At 37.9% G+C, this 18,740-nt stretch overlaps 1 protein-coding gene across 1 annotated transcript in view; it reads left to right on the plus strand.

Annotated features, from left to right (window-relative positions):
- Positions 1–18,740, plus strand: part of ANKAR (ankyrin and armadillo repeat containing) — a 69,536-nt gene that overhangs the window by 30,370 nt on the left and 20,426 nt on the right. The window contains exons 7-11 of the mRNA XM_021702887.2: positions 1,228–1,429; positions 3,781–3,989; positions 6,887–6,991; positions 10,109–10,350; positions 14,504–14,672. Of these exons, the coding sequence (XP_021558562.1) occupies positions 1,228–1,429; positions 3,781–3,989; positions 6,887–6,991; positions 10,109–10,350; positions 14,504–14,672 (927 nt within the window). The remainder of the gene's footprint in view (positions 1–1,227; positions 1,430–3,780; positions 3,990–6,886; positions 6,992–10,108; positions 10,351–14,503; positions 14,673–18,740) is intronic.

Here is an 18,740-nt window from a genome sequence, read left to right on the forward strand (position 1 = left end):
TTGAGAAGCCACTGAAAAGTTTTAAGCCAGCAGATAATAAGATCAGATTTGTATTTTGAAATAATGGGTTGGTGAAGGGTAAGAACAAGGTGGGAGGCTTAGAGTGGGGAGGTGGTGGCAGTAAAGATAGGTTGTAAAGATACTTGGACGTGGTGATGGACTGGTTATGGAGATGAGATGAGAAGGAGATACTAAGAAGTCCTTAAGGTTACTGGTTTGTAGAGCTGGCTGGATGGTGATATTCTTCACTGATTTAGGCAGCAGGGAAAGAGGACCAGGTTTGGAGGGAAAGATAATTCAGTTGGAACATTGTTAAGTTTGAAGTGGTGTGTGGAGACACCTAGTGAGATGTTAGAGAAAAAGATGTGGAGCTTGGAGGATATAAACAGATCTGAGACATAATCCTGGGAGTCACCAACTTTTAGGTGGTAAATGAAGTCACTGCAAAGATAAAAAGGCCCAAGACAGAGCCTTAAGGCTCATGTAGGCATCAGGACAGTGAGAACGTTCTAAAGGAGATTATGAAGGAGTAGCCAGAGGGATAGGAGAGAAACAGGAGGTTATGATATCACAAAAGTCAAGGGAAAAAAATATTTTAAAGAGGAAGAACCTTACTGTTGAGAGGTTAAGGTAAGAATTGAAAAACACCCACTGGATTTTGTAACATGGAGGGCTTTTGTGAGCGTATTTTTCCTTCAATTTCAAAGGATATTACTTCCTACTACGAAACATTTAAATAAAATGGAAAATAATTTGAACAAGAAACAGCTTATTTGATCACAAGACTATTTTATACATTGACTTAATTTTTCAAATATTTAATATTTTCAATGTTATTCTTAACTTATAAAGAAGGATTGATTTTTAATGGTCAGACATCCTGAGTTAAAGACATATAGAATTGCCTAAATTAATCCTTTTAGTGCTTATCTTGGAGCTTTTATATCATAGTATTAAAGCTCTGTGGATGGATATCAAAAGACATTTTATTTTACTTATTTATTTATTTATTTATTAAAGATTTTATTTTCTTGAGAGGGGGAGAGAGAGAGAGAACAAGAGCAGGGGGAAGGGAGAGGCAGACTTCGATCCCAGGATGTTGGGATCGTGACCTGAGCCAAAGGCAGACACTTAACTCACTGAGCCACCCAGGTGCCCCCAAAAGACATATGTTTTAGATAGACATGTTAGATATTGATCACTTAAGTAATTGTCCATCCATTTTAGGTCCAACACCTCTACATCTGGCTGCACAGGCTTGCTCATTGGAAACAACCATCTGTCTACTCTGTTTCAAAGCTGATTACACGCTTTCTGAAAAAAGAGGTTGGATGCCAATTCACTTTGCTGCTTTCTATGACAATATTGGTATCATCATTGCTCTCTATAGGAAGGATCCTAGTTTGCTGGAAGCAGAGGCAACAGCTGAGTAAGTTATTAAGCATTTGTAAAAATATAAATTTCTGCTTTCGTGGCTTGCCCCAAACACTGACACTAAAAGGAATGGTTGGTATCATTGATGTGAAAGACTATAGTAAGGCTTACTCTGTCCTGGTCACTATCTTCTTCGTCTACCACTTACCTTTAGAATGTATAAAGACAGAACTTCTACTAGCCTATCCATGCTATCTCAATGGTGTGGCTCTACAGACTAGTTTACCTAGTTAACTACCAAGTGCTCTGGAAGAAGCCTGAGACTAAGGGAGGAGAAATGTGCTCTAAATTGGAACCTAACCAACCTGGAGGCAGCTCAAGTGCTCCAGACCAGTGTGGATAGGCCTCAGATAACAGGAGAAACATCTAATGGTATCCAGAAGAGAAACACGTTAAAAAGAAGAAAAGAACCTTGGGGCACCTGGCTGGCTCAGTTGGATAGAACATGTGACTCTTGATCTCAGGGTTGTAAGTTAAAGCCCCAGGTTGGGTGTAGAGACTACTCAAAAATAAAATCTTTTAAAAACAAGTTTTTAAAAAGAAGACGAAAGTAACTTTGAAATAGGGCAACACAATTTCACAATTTAGCTTCTATTTCACAGTTTCTATTTCACAATTCTATTTCATAATTTAGCAGAGGACCAACCTTTAGGATGGAGGTATAACTTCTCCTGAAGGTACAGTCTTGATAGCAATTGAAATACAGGTTATCGTTTTGAATCTCTGAACATGATTTAGGCATAGTTTCATTCAGATATTTCTGGGTCTTCTCATAACCTGGCCATTATTATTCAGTGAAGAAATTAACCCTCCCTCTAGGTGGGGGCAGAGGTGTATATAGAGAAAGCTTTCAGGACACCAGGGTCTCTTGCTAATAGATTCTCTAACTAATAGATTCTGGAAAGAGCCAAGGAATGTGGAGACCCAAGTCAGCTCTGGTTCTGTCATATTGTGATGATGTGTCTTTGAGCAGAAGAGGGGCGTGGGGATAAAGACTGGTAGATTGCAAAAGGTCAAACAGTTGGATATCAGAGGTGGAAGTAAGAAGCTATCTATGAACGTAAGGAAAAAGGGAAGGATTCATAGAGAGGACAGTTACCGAGGTTGGGATCTATGTGGAGCTAATGAAGAGTGTGACAATGCAGGTGTGTATGACTGTGGAGCACAAATGAAGGTAGGACAAGGAGCCGAGAGATCAGCACACAGACGGTCATTAGCATGGATGTTGAAGTCATGTTGGTGAGGCAATTCATGAGCTAAGATCCTGGAAGAGGACCCCACAGGGCAGGGGGAATGGCAATATGCAACTGAAAAGAGAAACATAATTTATGTGATAGTATATTTTTCATATGAGGAAAATCAGAGTGATGGTGTTAAAGTAGAAGTAATCTTTATTCCTACCATGGAGTAGAATAAGGAAAGCAAGAGAACAGTCTTTTTGAAGTACAAAAGGGAGAAAGTGAAGAGATGTTTATTCATAAAAGACAAGAGTTTCCACGGACCCAGGAAAAAGGGAATAGAGGAGAGAAAGAGGTCTGGGGCTAGCTGAACAGAGGTGAAAATTCAAGGACAGGCAGCAAGAGAAGGGAGGTTTCATGAAGAGAGGAAAGCATGGGTATAAGGATAAAAAATAACTTTGAGGCGTGTGACATGGTGAAAAGAGAATGAGGGGAATATGTATCAAGACTGCACTAAGCACCTTGTTCATCACTGACACTAACACTGTGAGCTGAGTGTTGTTACCCTCATTCTTTGACAGACAAAAAAAGTAACCCTATTTGCCTCAGGTCACACTGCTAGTCAGTAGATCTGTTAAGATACAGTTGAAGCTGCCGTGACAAATGTGCACCACAATATTGTAGTTCGGACAAGGTGAGCACGTAGTCTTCCTCTCGTTGCTTCTTCACATGTGGTTTCCATATCCTAGTACAAAATGGCACCTCCTGCTTTCATTGTGATGCCTGTATTTTAGCCATGAAGAGAAAAAGAAATGAAAGGTAATGGCACATTCCTTCTCTCTTTAGGGAGTTGCCCATGTAGCTTCTACTAACATCTCGTTGGCCAAACTTGGGCCTATGTGGTCGTAGCTATCCATAAAGGAAGCTGGGAAATGTACTATTTGGAGGGCAGCCATGTGCCTACCCAAAAGATCTGCACTATCTAAAAAGCAGATAGTGGGATTTTGAGGAACTCGGTTTCTGCCACGATAAGGAAGCTGGGATTTGTGAACTGGACACGAAGAATAAAGAAATGGGTTGGAACACTACCCGAGCCTCAGTTTCCTCGTGTGTAAAATGTGCTGATAACACTTGTGCTTAATTACTGTAATATGCCCTTGATTTTTAGGAATCAGTGTACCCCCCTGCTGCTTGCTGCCACCTCAGGAGCACTGGACACTATTCAGTACCTATTTTCTCTTGGTGCTAACTGGAGAAAAACAGATATTAAAGGAAATAATATAATTCATTTATCAGTGCTAACCTTTCACACAGAGGTTCTCAAGCATATAATAGAGTTAAATATTCCTGAACTCCCAGTTTGGAAAACTTTAGTAGGTGAGTATACAACACATAATCTCTTTATAAATGAATGTTCTGATTATTAGTCAGCTTAATCATTGATGCTTACTCTGAAATAGAGCAAATAAAATAATACATGCATCATATTTTAAATAGTTAAAGATCATAAACATTTTTTAGTAAAAACCAGAAATACAAATAAAACTGAACTATATTTTGGGTGTACAAAAGTAGTTTTATTTCCAAATTAAAATCAAAGAATAACCCAGACTATATTTTATACAATTATATTTTTATTTTCCAACTTTCTCCAAAAGCCCATATATCGTCTTCTCCATCAAAAAAGCAAATCAAAAACAAACAAAAACAAACACGGAAAGAGGAAGGAAATTAAAGGTCAAGTGACAAAGATTCCCTCCAATTTATTCCTTTCCAATTTAAAAGATTCAGCAACGTTTTTCCTCATATATTGATAAATGTTTTGTGAAAAATTTTGCTGGAGATTTTTTTCCAAATTTGGATTCAGTCTAGCCAGAAATATTATAAGGGTAAGGGCTACTAGGACAATTAATTGAATGCACACATCTAATTTTACTCTCTCCCAAGACCCCACCAAAATTACATGGAGCTTAAAGAAGAACATCAGCAACAGCAGGAAACAAACATTCAAGAGAAAACAGGAAAGGATACCATAGCAACAAAATACTGGAAGCAGGCAAGTCTAGGACTTAGCAGGCTGGAGAAATCATTCCAAGCCAACAGTGGGGAAGCTGAGGACTTCTCAGACTTCGACCATGAATCCTTTTAGAAGGCTCTAGGACCCACAGTGCCAGTCAGGAATACTCTCTGCTGAGGCTAGCCAGAAAAGACCTAGAGAGACTTAGGCAGGAATTCTCAACAAACAGGAAATTGGGAGTCTGACCCAAAAGAAAAGCAAAGGGGATTTCAAAGATGACAGCAAAGGGAAGTCCTAGAATGGAAACTGTGTACCCACGCCAAAGGGAAAATGTGGGAGGCATTCCCAATAGGTACAATGAACACTGAGCAGATGAAATAATTTTACCTCCAGGAAAAACAAAAGTAAGAAAGGAGACAAAACTGTAGTACACTACAATGCTTACTTGTGAATAATATCTGTATAGGCATTATAATGTAAGTATGGAATATTAATTTAACTGAATACTATAAACATGGGGAAGGGGAGAGAGGAAATGGCAGCACAGTGTTGAAAGAGCTAGCTTCTCCTTTACCATAACATGAAGTCAATCGATGATGTCTCAAATCGATATAGTGAAAGTGGGTGTAAGTATTTGGAAATATGGAGATATGTAAATCACAGGAGGTATAGGGAGAGAGTCCAAAGTGGTTATATCTGGAGAGATGAACTCAGAAAAGTGGAGAGGGTGAGGCAAGGAGCCACTATTATTTTTTTATAGGCCTTTTAGTAACATTTAACTCTGAATCATGAGCTTGTATTACATTACTAAACAAAAATGAAACCAATTGGGGAATGAAAACTGATGGCTTTCCCAACAACTCATTTTAGGATGGGATAAGATATATTTAAGGTTTTCAACTCCATTCTACTGTCTCAAGAAGTCTGAGTAATTAGTTTCAAAAGTGGCTCAATACCTGATTTTGGAATTTACTGGGTACTGGGAACACATTCTAATTGTATCAGCCCCAAGAGATACTAGAGAGTGTTTCCAGTGTTTATTTGCATGCATATATATCATTATATCCCAGCATTTTTAGGAGGAACTCAGAAGACCATCCTGTTACTTTTAAGAGAATAACGCATTTGAAATACCTCAATAGTTGGAAGAACCAGCCCGACAGGAATAGCCTAATGGCACAAAAAATTCCCAACAGCCACTCCTTCATGCAGCCATTGTTGGCAAGTGCTGATAATGACTTGAACACAACAATAACCAGTGAGCATCTGGCCATTGCTTCTTTGAGCCCTGGAATAGCTCTCCTTCCTCACAGCGCCCATTTCCACTATGAGGAAAGGAAGCATTAGTCAAAGTTTATTAGACACCTCCAGTTTTAGCTCTTGAGTAGTAGCTGAATTTTAAAAGAGAGCTCCATGGAGGAATCTAGCCAAGGTAGGATTAGGACCAGATTTGCTATGACAAGGGGTTGGGTAAAGAGAGACCAGGAAAGGATACTTCTATGTGTTTTTTTTTTTCTTGTACCATAGACATTGTTTAGAAGCATATATATTTATTTACATTATCTCGTCTGGAGTATAAGTTCATTTAAGATTTTTTGAAGTGTCTTCTTCATCCTCAGGAAATGTATAAAGCTTCATATATGATTTAATGGATATTAAATTTTTATTGACAATAATGTAGTTTACTTTGCCATCTTTAAAACTCACACTCAAATTTTTTTCTAAAGATTTATTTATTTTAGAGCGCGCACGCAAGTGGGGGGAGGGGCAGAGGGAGAGAATCTGAAGCAGACCCCCCACTGAGCGTGGAGCAATGCAGGGCTTACTCTCACGACCCATGAGATCATGACCTGGGGCGAAACCAAGAGACAGACACTTAAGTGCCTGAGCCACCCAGTTGCCCCCACATTCAGATTCTATTCAGCAACTGATTTCAGGCAAGAGAAAGGTATACTGTTTTCCCAGTGTACTTGAACCATATGACCAGTCAATCTAAGTCATTCAGACCAAAGATAAAAAATTTCAGGTTTTTTTTTATCAATTCTATAGATTATAAAACCTCAAAGATGATGGGCATTTGCAATCTGTTCAGCACCTCACAGAAGGCCATGCACAGAGGGAATTTAATGAATAGCATTTGGTGGTGATAGTGGTGATCTCAACTCACAGCTTCACTTGGCCTGTACAGAAGCAGATCAGTCATTCCATTCCTACTTGTAAAATTATAACATGTGTTTTTCTGTGGAACACTTACCAGAAATGTTGCAGTGTGAAAGCTATAAACGAAGGATGATGGCCGTGATGTCTTTGGAAGTAATTTGCTTAGCAAATGATGGATACTGGAAATATATTTTGGATGCAGGTGATGTAAAATCTATTAACTGTCTTTTGCTTACGCTATTTTTTGTAGGGCTTTAATTATGTTCAATCACTTTAAAATCTATTTTTTTAAGTTTTTATTTATTTGAGAGAGAGAGAGAGCGAGAGAGCAAGTGAGAGAGCACAAGCGGGGGGAGCTGCAGAGGGAGAGGGAGAAGCAAGCTCCCCACCGAGGAAGCCCAATGCGGGGCTTGATTCCAGGGATCGTGACCTGAGCTGAAGGCAGATACTTAAATGACTGAGCCACCCAGGCGCCCCTCAAAATCTATTTTTAATTGTAGAGGAAACATTTTAGTTGATTTTAAGTTTCCATTTTTCTTTTTTCTAAGATCACTTCCTTTACCTGACAAATATATATAGATATAAATATTTATTTTTACTGATTTATAAATATATATTTATACATACATATTTTTTGAGTATCGTTGACACACAATGTTATATTAGTTTCAGGCGTACAACATAGTGATTCAACAACTCTATATATTATGCTATACTCACCATAAGTGAGTATCTGTTATTTATTTATTTTTTTTCAAATTTTTATTTAAATTCTAGTTAGTTAACATACAGTGCAGTATTGGTTTCAGGAGTAGAATTCAGTGATTCATCACTTACATACAACACCCAGTGATCATCATAACAAGTTCCCTCCTTAATACCCATCACCCATCTAGCCCATCCCCGACCCACCTCCCTCCGTCAACCCTCAGTTTGTTATCATTAAGAGTCTTATGGCTTGTTGCCCTTTCCCCTTTTTTTCTTTCCCCTTCCCATATGTTCATCTGTTTTCTTTCTTAAATTCCGCATATGAGTGAAATCATATGGTGTCTTTCTCTGACTATTTCACTTAGCAAAATACATTCTAGCTCCATCCATGTCGTTGCAAATGGCAAGATTTCATTCTTTTTGATGGCTGAATAATATTCCACTGTGTGTGTGTGTGTGTGTGTGTGTGTGTGTGTGTGTGTGTGATACACACCACATCTTCTTTATCCATTCATCAGTCATTGGACATTTGGACTCTTTCCATTATTTGGCTATTGTTGATAATGCTGCTATAAACATCATCTTCTTTGTATATTTATTAATTGGTATTTAACATGTATGTACCCCTTTGAATCTGCATTTTTGTATCCTTTGTATAAATACCCAGTAGTGCAATTCCTGGACCATAAGATAGTTCCATTTTTAACTTTTTGAGGAACCTCCACCATACTGTTTTCCAGAGTGGCTGCACCATTTTGCATTCCCACCAACAGTGCAAGAGGGTGCCCCTTTCTCTGCATCCTCACCAACACCTGTTGTTTCTTGTGTTGTTAATTTTAGCCATTCTCACAGGTGTGAGGTGATATCTCATTGTAGTTTTGGTTTGCATTTCCCTGATGATGAGTGATGTTGAGCATCTTTTCATGTGTCTGTTAGCCACCTGGATGTCTTCTTTGGAAAAATGTCTATTTATGTCTTCTCCATGCAACGTTATTACCATACCATTGACTATATTCCCTATGCCATACCTTTTATTCCTATGATTTATTCATTCCATAACTGGAAGCCTGTATCTCCCATTCCCTTTCACCCTTTTTTTTTTTTTACCCATTCCCCCCCACATCCCTCCTGTCTGGCAACCATCAGTTTGTTCTTTGTATTTAGAGGTCTGATTCTACTTTTTGTTTGTTTATTCATTTATTTTGTTTTTTAGATTTCACATATAAGTGAAATCATATAGTATTTGTCTTTCTCTGACAACTTTATATTTTATTTTTCACATGGAAATTGCACATGATCAAAAAACTTTATAAACACTTCTCTAAAAATTTTGCAATATCAAAAATGATATTAAATTACTTACTGTACTACCTTTTATATTTACTTTCACTTGGAAATTATCCCTAGTCTGTATTTACACAATTTATTTTTTAAATTAAAAACAGCAGGTTTTTTTGTGATGAGCACTGCGTATTGTATGGAAGTATTGAATCACTCACTATATTTTATACCTGAAACTAATATTACACTGTATGTTAACTAACTGGCATTCAAATAAAAACTTTTAAAAATAGCTGTTTTTGTGTCAGCCCTGGGTTTGTAACTAGCTCTGCATTTAGAACTTAGGCTAATTGCTTGCCCTCTCTAACCCTAATTTCCTTGTTAATCAAATAATTCCTACCTCATTGGGTTGTTTTGAGAACACCATTATCCAATATAACTTTCTGAAATGATGGAAATGTTCTATCTGCACTGTCCAGTATGGTATGCACAGCTCTAATGTAGATTTTGGGCACACATGAAATGCTCCATAAATATTTGTTGACTGAATAAATGAATGAATAAAAAATATAGGTAGTATCCTAAAACTATTTAGTGTTCCTAAAAACATGTACAAAAAGCTCTGTGTCCAAAAAGCGAACCATAGATAAGTCATGAAGGAGGTTTCATTTCAAGTGGATAAATAAATAAAGCCCTAATTTTACCTGTTATATTCTCCAGCATTTCTTGTGTGCTCTAGAGGATGCTCTTTTATTTCTCTCACATTGAACTGCTATATAAGCATCTAGCTGAAGCCAGATTTTCTATTTTTCACCTTATCCAGTGATCTCCATCCTTGAATCAATTGTTATTAATGAAGCTAAAGTTGCTTTTTACTAGATTCAGCACTTTTTGTTTTCAGTTGCTTGCAAAAAAAAAAAATGGGTAAAATATAATAAAATGCTCAACTAATTGCACAAATACCACCCCAAAAATTGGATGAAATATCAAAACTGAACTCTGTCATATGGTAGCTCAAAGAATTTATTCATCCATCATCTTAAGCCAAAAATCCATGGTTCCAAGGTGGCTTCAAGTTGCCAATATGAAATATAGGCTTGTGTGCTGTGTGAACATCAAATGTGTGAACAATGAGAGTTGCCTGAACTGTAGAGAAGACAGAAAAAAGTATATTCATATAGTTTCAAATAATTTTATAAATATTTCATAGAATTATTTGCTAATTGTTTATATGGCAATGACCATAACCATTATTTAGATTTTATCATAATATGTTAACTATAAATGGTTACAAATAATTCATGTTTTTTTCTTGATTTCTTCATTACAGGTACCATTCCTGCCTTAATTAATCTATTAAAAGGTTCCAAAATAAAAGTACAGTGCAAAACAGTTGGGTTATTGAGTAATATCTCAACCCACGCGAGCATAGTGCATGCTGTAGTAGACGCAGGAGGCATTCCAGCTCTCGTCAGCCTGCTGGCTTCTGATGAGCCTGAACTACATTCTCGCTGTGCGGTCATTTTATATGACATTGCTCAACTTGAAAACAAGGATGTTATTGCCAAATATGTAAGTTTTTTTTCATAGAATATCATTTTGACTGACAATAATTCCCTTATATAGAAGCTAGAAAGGTACACACCCATGTTATCATGCAGCGGCGAAACTCCCAGGGAAGAACTCCAGTCTCAGGGAAGATGGCAAAGAACAAACCTGCCACAATCCCATGAGTGCCAAAAGTAAACAAGAGCAAGATAGTACCAGAGCAAGCACAGCAAAGGGCATGAGCTCCGGCAGAGTTGTCTGATTCCCGTGTCCCTTTCTCCCAAGGCAACACAGTGGGCCCCAAGGGAGGCTACCCATGCATTGGGTTTGTGTTGCCCCAGAAGAATCTCGAGCTTAAGACCCCTGTCACTTTGGTAGCAGTCAGTAAGCCAGCCTATTCTTTGAAGGGAGACGTTCCTGCACCTTTCAAGATTACTGGCTGCATAAAAATCCTGAGGAATGGCTCAGGTGAAAGAGCTGTGATGATCTTGGCGCACTCCAGTACACGTAGGAGTGCAAGAGGCCCAGGGAGGACTGTTTCTCAACAAAAATATCTGGTGAAACTATCACCTGGGATAACGTGGAAGGCGGGCCAAGTACCTACTTAGCTCTACGATGTGGTTGCTTCTTGTTTATGAGAAGATATTATACGAAACACTCCCACTTTCGCTATTTCTGTTCTGGCTGGAAAATGTAGTCTAACTGTATACCAGAAAGTTACTTTTTGTGAATACCAAGCAGTCTTTGCCATGCTGTAGTTCCTCAGTTAACACCCACCTTATTGTGTCTGCTAATGTTTTATTTAAGATCTTTTAGTAGATAGTTAAAAGATTATTTTTATACTTTTCTTCAGGTGATGCTTCTTCACCAGGGACTGAGTCATTTAACATCATAAAATGTACTCTTTTTGTCAAGTGTAATACTTTTGCCCTGAATTCTGTCTTGTCCAGAATTATGTTTATGATCTGTTTCCTTTGTGTTCTCATGTTTAATTTGGCTTTGCCTATCCTTTTTAACTTTTTTTTGAGTCATTTCCTACTGGTTGGTTGGTTATCATTTGGAAAATATATTAGAAATATAGACACCCCAGGCCCACCGCTAGAGTTAGTCTTTATTTATTTAGAACTTATAAATCTCCAGTTAACCTAACAATTAACTGGAGTTAGGATAAGTGTGTCCCTTGTATACAGTGTGTTTAGGTTTTGCTTTGCCTTTCACTTTTTATTGAGTATCGCCCATTTACATTTATTGGCATGACATTTAATCTTAGTTCTGTCATAGTTTGTTATTATTATTTTTTAATCTTCTGTATGGTCAGTGTCTTCTTTCTCTTTTTATCTTTAAAGTCCAGGACTGACAGATCAACATTAGTTACCTATTTTTCCTTTGGTATAACTTTTCAACATGTATATTCATCTTTTATTTTTGGAATGTTTTCCTGAATTTGTATGTTTAAGTATTTTTTTTTTCCTGTAGTATTCTTTTAGTCCATTCACACAAGTACTTTTTGTGAGTTTCTTAGATGGCAGATTTTATTCTAGATGCTGGGGTGATAGCAGTGAATGAAACAGACAAAACCCCAGTGTCATGGAATTTGTAGTTGGGAGTAGCAAGACAATAAACAAAGCAAATAAACCAAATATATAGTATGTTAGGTGACAAGAAGTGATAAGGAGGAAAGTAAAGCAGGGAAAGGGAAGGGGGGAGTTGGCATTTGAGTACAGACCTCAAGTAGGTTAGAGAGTATGTCATGTTTTTCTGTTGGGAAGACCACTCCAGGCAGAGGAGACAAGTGCAAAGTTAATGGAAGTTGGGATGTGCCTGGCATGTTCAAGGAACAGCAGGAAAGCAAAAGTAGCTGAGGGGAGAGAAATAGGAGATGCTTAGCTGGGTAGTGGTGGAACCCATCATGTAGGGCCATGTGGGCAACTGTTAGACACCTTGGCTTTATATGCTGAGTGAGTTAAGCCATTGAATGATTTTGTTCTGGGAAGTTCGTGGAGAGATGTATATCACTTTACCTTCTGTTTTGAAATAGGTGGGCAAGGGTGGATGTTGCAAGACTGATTAAAAAACTATTATGGTAATCCAGATGACAGATAATGATGTCTTGGACCAGGATGATAATAGTGGAAACGGTGAGACGTGATCACATTCTGTATTATATTTTGAATGTTGAGTCACCAGGTTCTGTGGGAAAGTTGAAAGATCTGGAGGGACCTCAAAAGAGACTAAGAAGGAATGGCCAGCAAGGTAGGAGGAGACCTGAAGAATCTGTTGTCCTATCAGCCAAGTGAAGAAAGTGTTTCAAAGAGGAAAAAATGATCAATAGTGTCAAAGCTCTTGTAAGGTGAAAGTCAAATACTGACCACTGAATTTATTGGTCTGAATTAAATGACCACCTATCTGTGGAAACACTAATTATTTGTGTATTGTATCACCTTTTCCTGTCTTACGTAGCTATCATTTTTTCTCTAGTCCTTTTCCACTCATTGTTTCATTTTATTTCATTTTTCTTTTTTTCTCAATCCTATCCTGTCACTTGCTATGTTTTTCAGCATTGATTTATTTTTGTGTTGATTACAGTTTGGCTTTTACATTTCTCCACATCTTTCCTGAACTTTTTCAGCTCTCGTTTCATCTCCCCTGTCTCAAAAAAAAAAATCTTCCCTGAGCTCTGATGTCTCTCCTGTGCATTCTTGTTTTATAGAAGTGATTGCCTCGTTAATTTTTTCATTGATAATAATATACCACTTTTGGTTACAATTTCATCTATTTTGTGGCAATATTTTTTTGATGAGCCGTTTTCATCTGCCATAAGGTTTTCTATTTTTTTCTTAAATATATGTGGACAGATGCCGTTCTAGTTCCTTTATGATCATTACTCATCTTTGAATTAGATACGTTCTTTCTGGCCTGGCTCTTTGCAGGAAGTATATGTGGGAAGGGGCCCAGTTCTGGGCTAGCAAGGATATGACTTATGCCACGGATTTGTATGCATGGATCCTTTCAGCTTTACTTTTCCCTAAGCCAACAGAGACTGGTACATAGTACCTCACAATGTAGCTTCTGTTTCCTCCACAGTGCAGAGTCCATCTCTTCCTTTTTACCTCACCAAGAGATTACTTCTTCCAAACACACCTTGTCAGTATGATTCATTGCTAATCCTTGCCTTCCTTAAGTTTTGCAACTTTATGCTAAATAGACCCAGGAGAGAGCCTGCATACCCATTCCTGTTGTTTCAGACAGAGAATTGTGTATTTCTTTTTTCTGCCCCTCAAAGTAGACGCAACTCATTTAGGGAAACTGTGCTCTGCTAGCATTTCCTGTGGACAGCAGCCGTGGGGTATCTCTCTCATCTCTGCTGGTAACTCACACAGACTTACTGTGACTCAACAGTATAGATGCCTCCTGCCTTCATGGAAAATGAGATTGCGTTTCTGTTTATCTTTCTTAATACTTTTGCATTATTTCTGGTAACAGAGGGAAATGCCATCTTTAGTCCATTTAAAATTAGGAAATTATATTCACATTTAAAAATATTTTGTGTTGCACAAATATAATTACCAATTACCAGCACAATGCCTGCAATGGCAAGTATTTCCAAATTGGCAGTGTATTCAATTAATCTTACTCAGTTGCTTTACTTTTTAGAGATTTATTAAATGTTACAGTGACCTTGTAGCCCTTGATTTATTTTGGTGTAGAGGAGGCCACTTTATGCTCAAACTTATATTAACTGTCATTTAATGTGACATACCAGTAGACACTTTTGTGGGCAATCATCCTCTCCTACATAAGCAGATATTTATAGCAAGAAAGATTATAGACTTATGTTTTTAAATAAAGATTGCATAAATCTTACATAATTCAGTTGTTTTTTCATTTAAATTCAATTAGCCAACGTATAGTACATCATTAATTTCAGATGTAGTGTTATACAATTCATCAGTTGTTTTTTCATTTAAATTCAATTAGCCAACATATAGTACCTCATTAATTTCAGATGTAGTGTTATACAATTCATCAGTTGTTTTTTAATTTAAATTCAATTAGCCAACATATAGTACATCATTAATTTCAGATGTAATGTTCAACAATTCGTCAGTTGCGAATACCACCCAGTGCTCATGACATCACGTGCCCATCAATCAATTTTTTGTTTATTTATTTGTAGAATGGAATCCCAGCTCTGATAAGTCTTTTGAAGTTAGACATAGAAAATGTGCTCATAAATGTAATGAACTGTATACGGGTGTTATGTATGGGAAATGAACAAAATCAACGAGCAGTGAGAGACCATAAAGGCATCCAACATCTTATCACATTTCTGAGTTCTGATTCAGGTGAGCCTCAACTTCTGTATTATTCCTAAGTGATCAGATATATTAAGTGAAGCAATACAGGTTGGACTTGTCCTATATGAATACATGTCAGGATTTATCTTAGAATGGATCTACACATATATAATATAAACTAAATATCTGGAACACTCAAGTTCAAATGCTGGTTTATAAAAGGAATTGACTCTCAAAGCCGTAGTTTAACATAAAAGTTTAATTGGACTTTTTTATAAATGGAAATACTGGCACAAATCATGAAAATAATGCAGTTAATATACCCAGGGACTTGAGTAGATAACTCCTTGTGTGAATAACACATATATTGATCTTTGGGAACTATTTTGTAAGTTACCACAAAAATTTCAGATTTGCTGTTAGATATTGGATAGCAAAATTCTAGGTCATCAGGTCGTTAGGCCAATTATCACACTCTGAAGTACATATCAGCACCAAGAACATCACAAGCTATGAGGTAGCTCTTGTCTGTGCTGCAAATGGTCTCTTAGGTTCTATAAGAATTATCTCATTTCAGTGAGCATACACATAACAGGGTAAGCTTCAAATCCATGGTTTTCCCCAAATTTGAGGGGATAAAAAATTGGGGAAAAGCTTGCCCATTTTTCTTCCTCCGCAGTTTATCATCTTTCTGTTCTAGGTTTTCAGGAATAAATACAGAAAAAATATGTTGGTTAACATGTAAGATAGGGTTATGGATAAGGGGGTTGTTGAAGAGAGCTTTCTCTTACTTTAGACCTTCAAAGTAATTATCATCTTCTAGGGACGCCTGGGTGGCTCAGTCGTTAAGCATCTGCCTTCGGCTCAGGTCATGATCCCAGGGTCCTAGGATAGAGCCCCGTATCAGGCTCCCTGCTCAGCGGGAAGCCTGCTTCTCCCTCTGCCTGCCTCTCCCCCTGCTCGTGCTCTCAATCTTTCTCTCTGACAAACAAATAAAATCTTTTTAAAAATTATCATCTTCTAAGAACCTCTCTGTATGGGGAAATCATTTGAAAGTCCTTTCCCTTCATTATAAATTCCTAAGGTCATCTGCTCTAACTGGCCCTCCATCAATAACTATGCTCTACTTTTTTTTTTTTTTTAAGTAGGCTCCACGCCCACTGTGTAGTCCAATGCAGAGCCTGAATTCACAGCCCTGAGATCAAGACCTGAGCTGAGATCAAGAGTCAGACACTTAACACCTGAGCCACCCAGGTGCCCCTACTTTATCATTTTTAAGAATAGCATTAGTGATAATGCATAGAATCATCCAATCACTATGCCCTGTGTTATGCAGCTGAAATAATATAACATTGTCCACTATGCTTCAATTTAAAAAAAAAAAAAAGCATTAGAGGGGCGCCTGGGTGGCTCAGCCAGTTAAGCATCTGCCTTCGGCTCAGGTCATGATCCCAGGGTTCTGGGATCTATCTAGCCCTGCATTGGGCTCCCTGTTGAGTGGGGAGCCTGCTTCTTCCTCTCCCTCTACCTGCAGCTCCCCCTGCTTATGCTCTCTCTCTGTCAAATAAATAAATAAATAAAAATCTTTTAAGAAAAAAGAAGTTTAAAAAAATAGCATTAGAGAGGGCCAGCTTTTATGCTTATTTTAGCCATAGAATTTTTACTTGTTATAATTGTTCTTTATTATTTGTGTTTTATCTCCTTAATTAAAATTTAAAGATGGGGCGGGGCATGCCTGGGTGGCTTAGTTGGTTAAGTGTCCAACTCTTGATTTCAGTTCAGGCCCTAATCTTAGGGTTGTGAGATTGAGCCCTGAGTCTGGCTCCATGCCGGGTGTGGAGCTGCCTTAAGATTCTCTCCCTCTCCCTCTGCCCCTCCCCCGCCCTAAAAAAATGTAAAGACAGGGACTAGTTTTTCCCTATCCTTTTTCATCCTCCAAATCCTAGATGCTAGAACAAAGCACAAATTATAGAGGCCATTTGAACAAATAAACAGTAAATAAATTCATGAAAGAAAGCTATAGAAATAAATTGTTGAAATTGTTTCTTTTGGGTTCTTGCCTTATCTAAATGAAAGTAACTTATCCTATACTATAATCTATATTATCTCCTCATTCCAAGGAAGATAATTTTGGGAAAAAAATTATTAATTATTTTTCTCTTCGTTTATAAATTATAAATGCTTCATTTATAATTTTAATGCTTTAACAAATAATTCTCTTGGCTGTTAGCTGGGTTGTTAAGTTGTAGGTGTTCACAAAGGAATTTTATTAATTCCAATATCTCCTTAACCATTCTCAACCACTCTAAGATTTCATGCATTAAGGTAAAATGGCCCCAAAGCAGAGTCACAGCAGTTTCTTGAGATAAGGGATTTATTAACATCTTCTTAGTTTTGACCCCTGTCTCCAGGAGTTCCTCAACCTTTGTTGAGTTTGGTTTGGTTTAAGCCTTCGCTTCACCCATCTTTAGCTGCTTATTTCACACTCTTCCACTTATGTTTGTGACTGCATGCATACTCTCATTCCTGTAATGCTTCACATTTCATCTTTCTCATGGCACACAATTGTCCTGTTCTGTGTTATTGACAAAGGTCTGTATGAAATTGAAATATGTAACAGAAAGTATACAAAATGCTTTTCAACTGGAAACTATCAGCAAAACTTAAGGAGCACTTCATCCTTCTTAGAATGATTATTGACACATTTCACTGCAGATGTGTTTTCTCCACACTCCCTGGGATGTTAGGTAATAGACAGTATATGCAGTCGTTACCTTCTGAAATCTGAAAACTTTGGAATTCTGTTCATAAGAGTTTAAGATAAAGACCATCGCCATTATGAAACTTCTTGTATCCAACTCTTGAAGTTGGGAGTTCCTCAGGCTCTGTTCTTGGTCTGCTTTTTTTTTTTTTTTTTTAATACAGCACACTCTCCTAAGCAACTGTATTTACTCTTCAGAACCTTGTTATGGTTATAATCTATTCTTCCCAGTTCTCTACCCAAATCCCTGACCTCTCCTCTGAGCTTTAGAGCTAGTTTGGATTATTGAGGCACTAAGATAGCCCCTCTCCCTTTAGAATTTGGATCCAATTGATAAGTAGACACAGGAATCAAATAGAGATCAGAACTTCAGCCATATCAGCCATATTTACAAATGCACAAAATGCATTTGTGATGACTGATTCTCCAATTAAGAAATTATGTAATTCAGGATGCCTGGGTGGCTCAGTCGTTAAGCGTCTGCCTTTGGCTCAGGTCACGATCCCGGGGTCCTGGGATCGAGCCCCGCGTCGGGCTCCCTGCTCCGCGGGAAGCCTGCTTTTCTCCCTCTCCCACTCCCCCTGCTTGTGTTCCCTCTCTCGCTGTCTCTCTATCAAATAAATAAATAAAATCTTTAAAAAAAAAAGAAAGAAATTATGTAATTCACTATTCCTTTTATGGGAGAAATGAGCAACATGCCTGAGTGTGGGAATTTCCACATTTTGGACTGACGCAGCAGTATGGGGTAAAAGAATGATCCACCCACACTCTCTTAATTTTAGTAACCTATTGGGTTTTGTTTTTTTTTTAAGATTTTATTTATTCGTTTGAGACAGAGAGAGAGAGAGAGAAAGGGATGGGCAGGGGCAGAGGGAGAGGGAGAAGCAGGCTTCCTGCTGAGCAGGGAGCCTGATGCAGGGCTTGATCCTAGAACTCTGAGATCAGGACCTGAGCCGAAGGCAGATGCTTAACGACTGAGCCACCCAGGCGCCCCAACCTATTGGGTTTAACAACATTTCAAGTATTACTAGAGTGATGTATGTAAAATGCAAAGTTGATCATATTTTTACCCTCTTTTAAATCATTCACTGGCTCTTTGTCACCCAGGATAAAGCCCAAATTTCTGTCATAGCCTATATGCCCTTCTAACCTTCTCATTCCAAATGGAAATGACCTTCCCATCACTTCCTATCACTCCCTCCCTCTCTTATTTTACTCTGAAGTAGTATGGAACATATTGCTATTTCATACTTCTGGCCTTTGGCTTGTTCCGCAAGGTCAGGGACTTTGTCTTGTCGGTTCATCACTGTTTCCTAATGCCTAGGACAGTGCCTGGCATGTAGTAGCTCCTCAAT

Source organism: Neomonachus schauinslandi, chromosome 3, assembly GCF_002201575.2.
Source record: "Neomonachus schauinslandi chromosome 3, ASM220157v2, whole genome shotgun sequence".
Taxonomy (NCBI): Eukaryota; Metazoa; Chordata; class Mammalia; order Carnivora; family Phocidae; genus Neomonachus; species Neomonachus schauinslandi.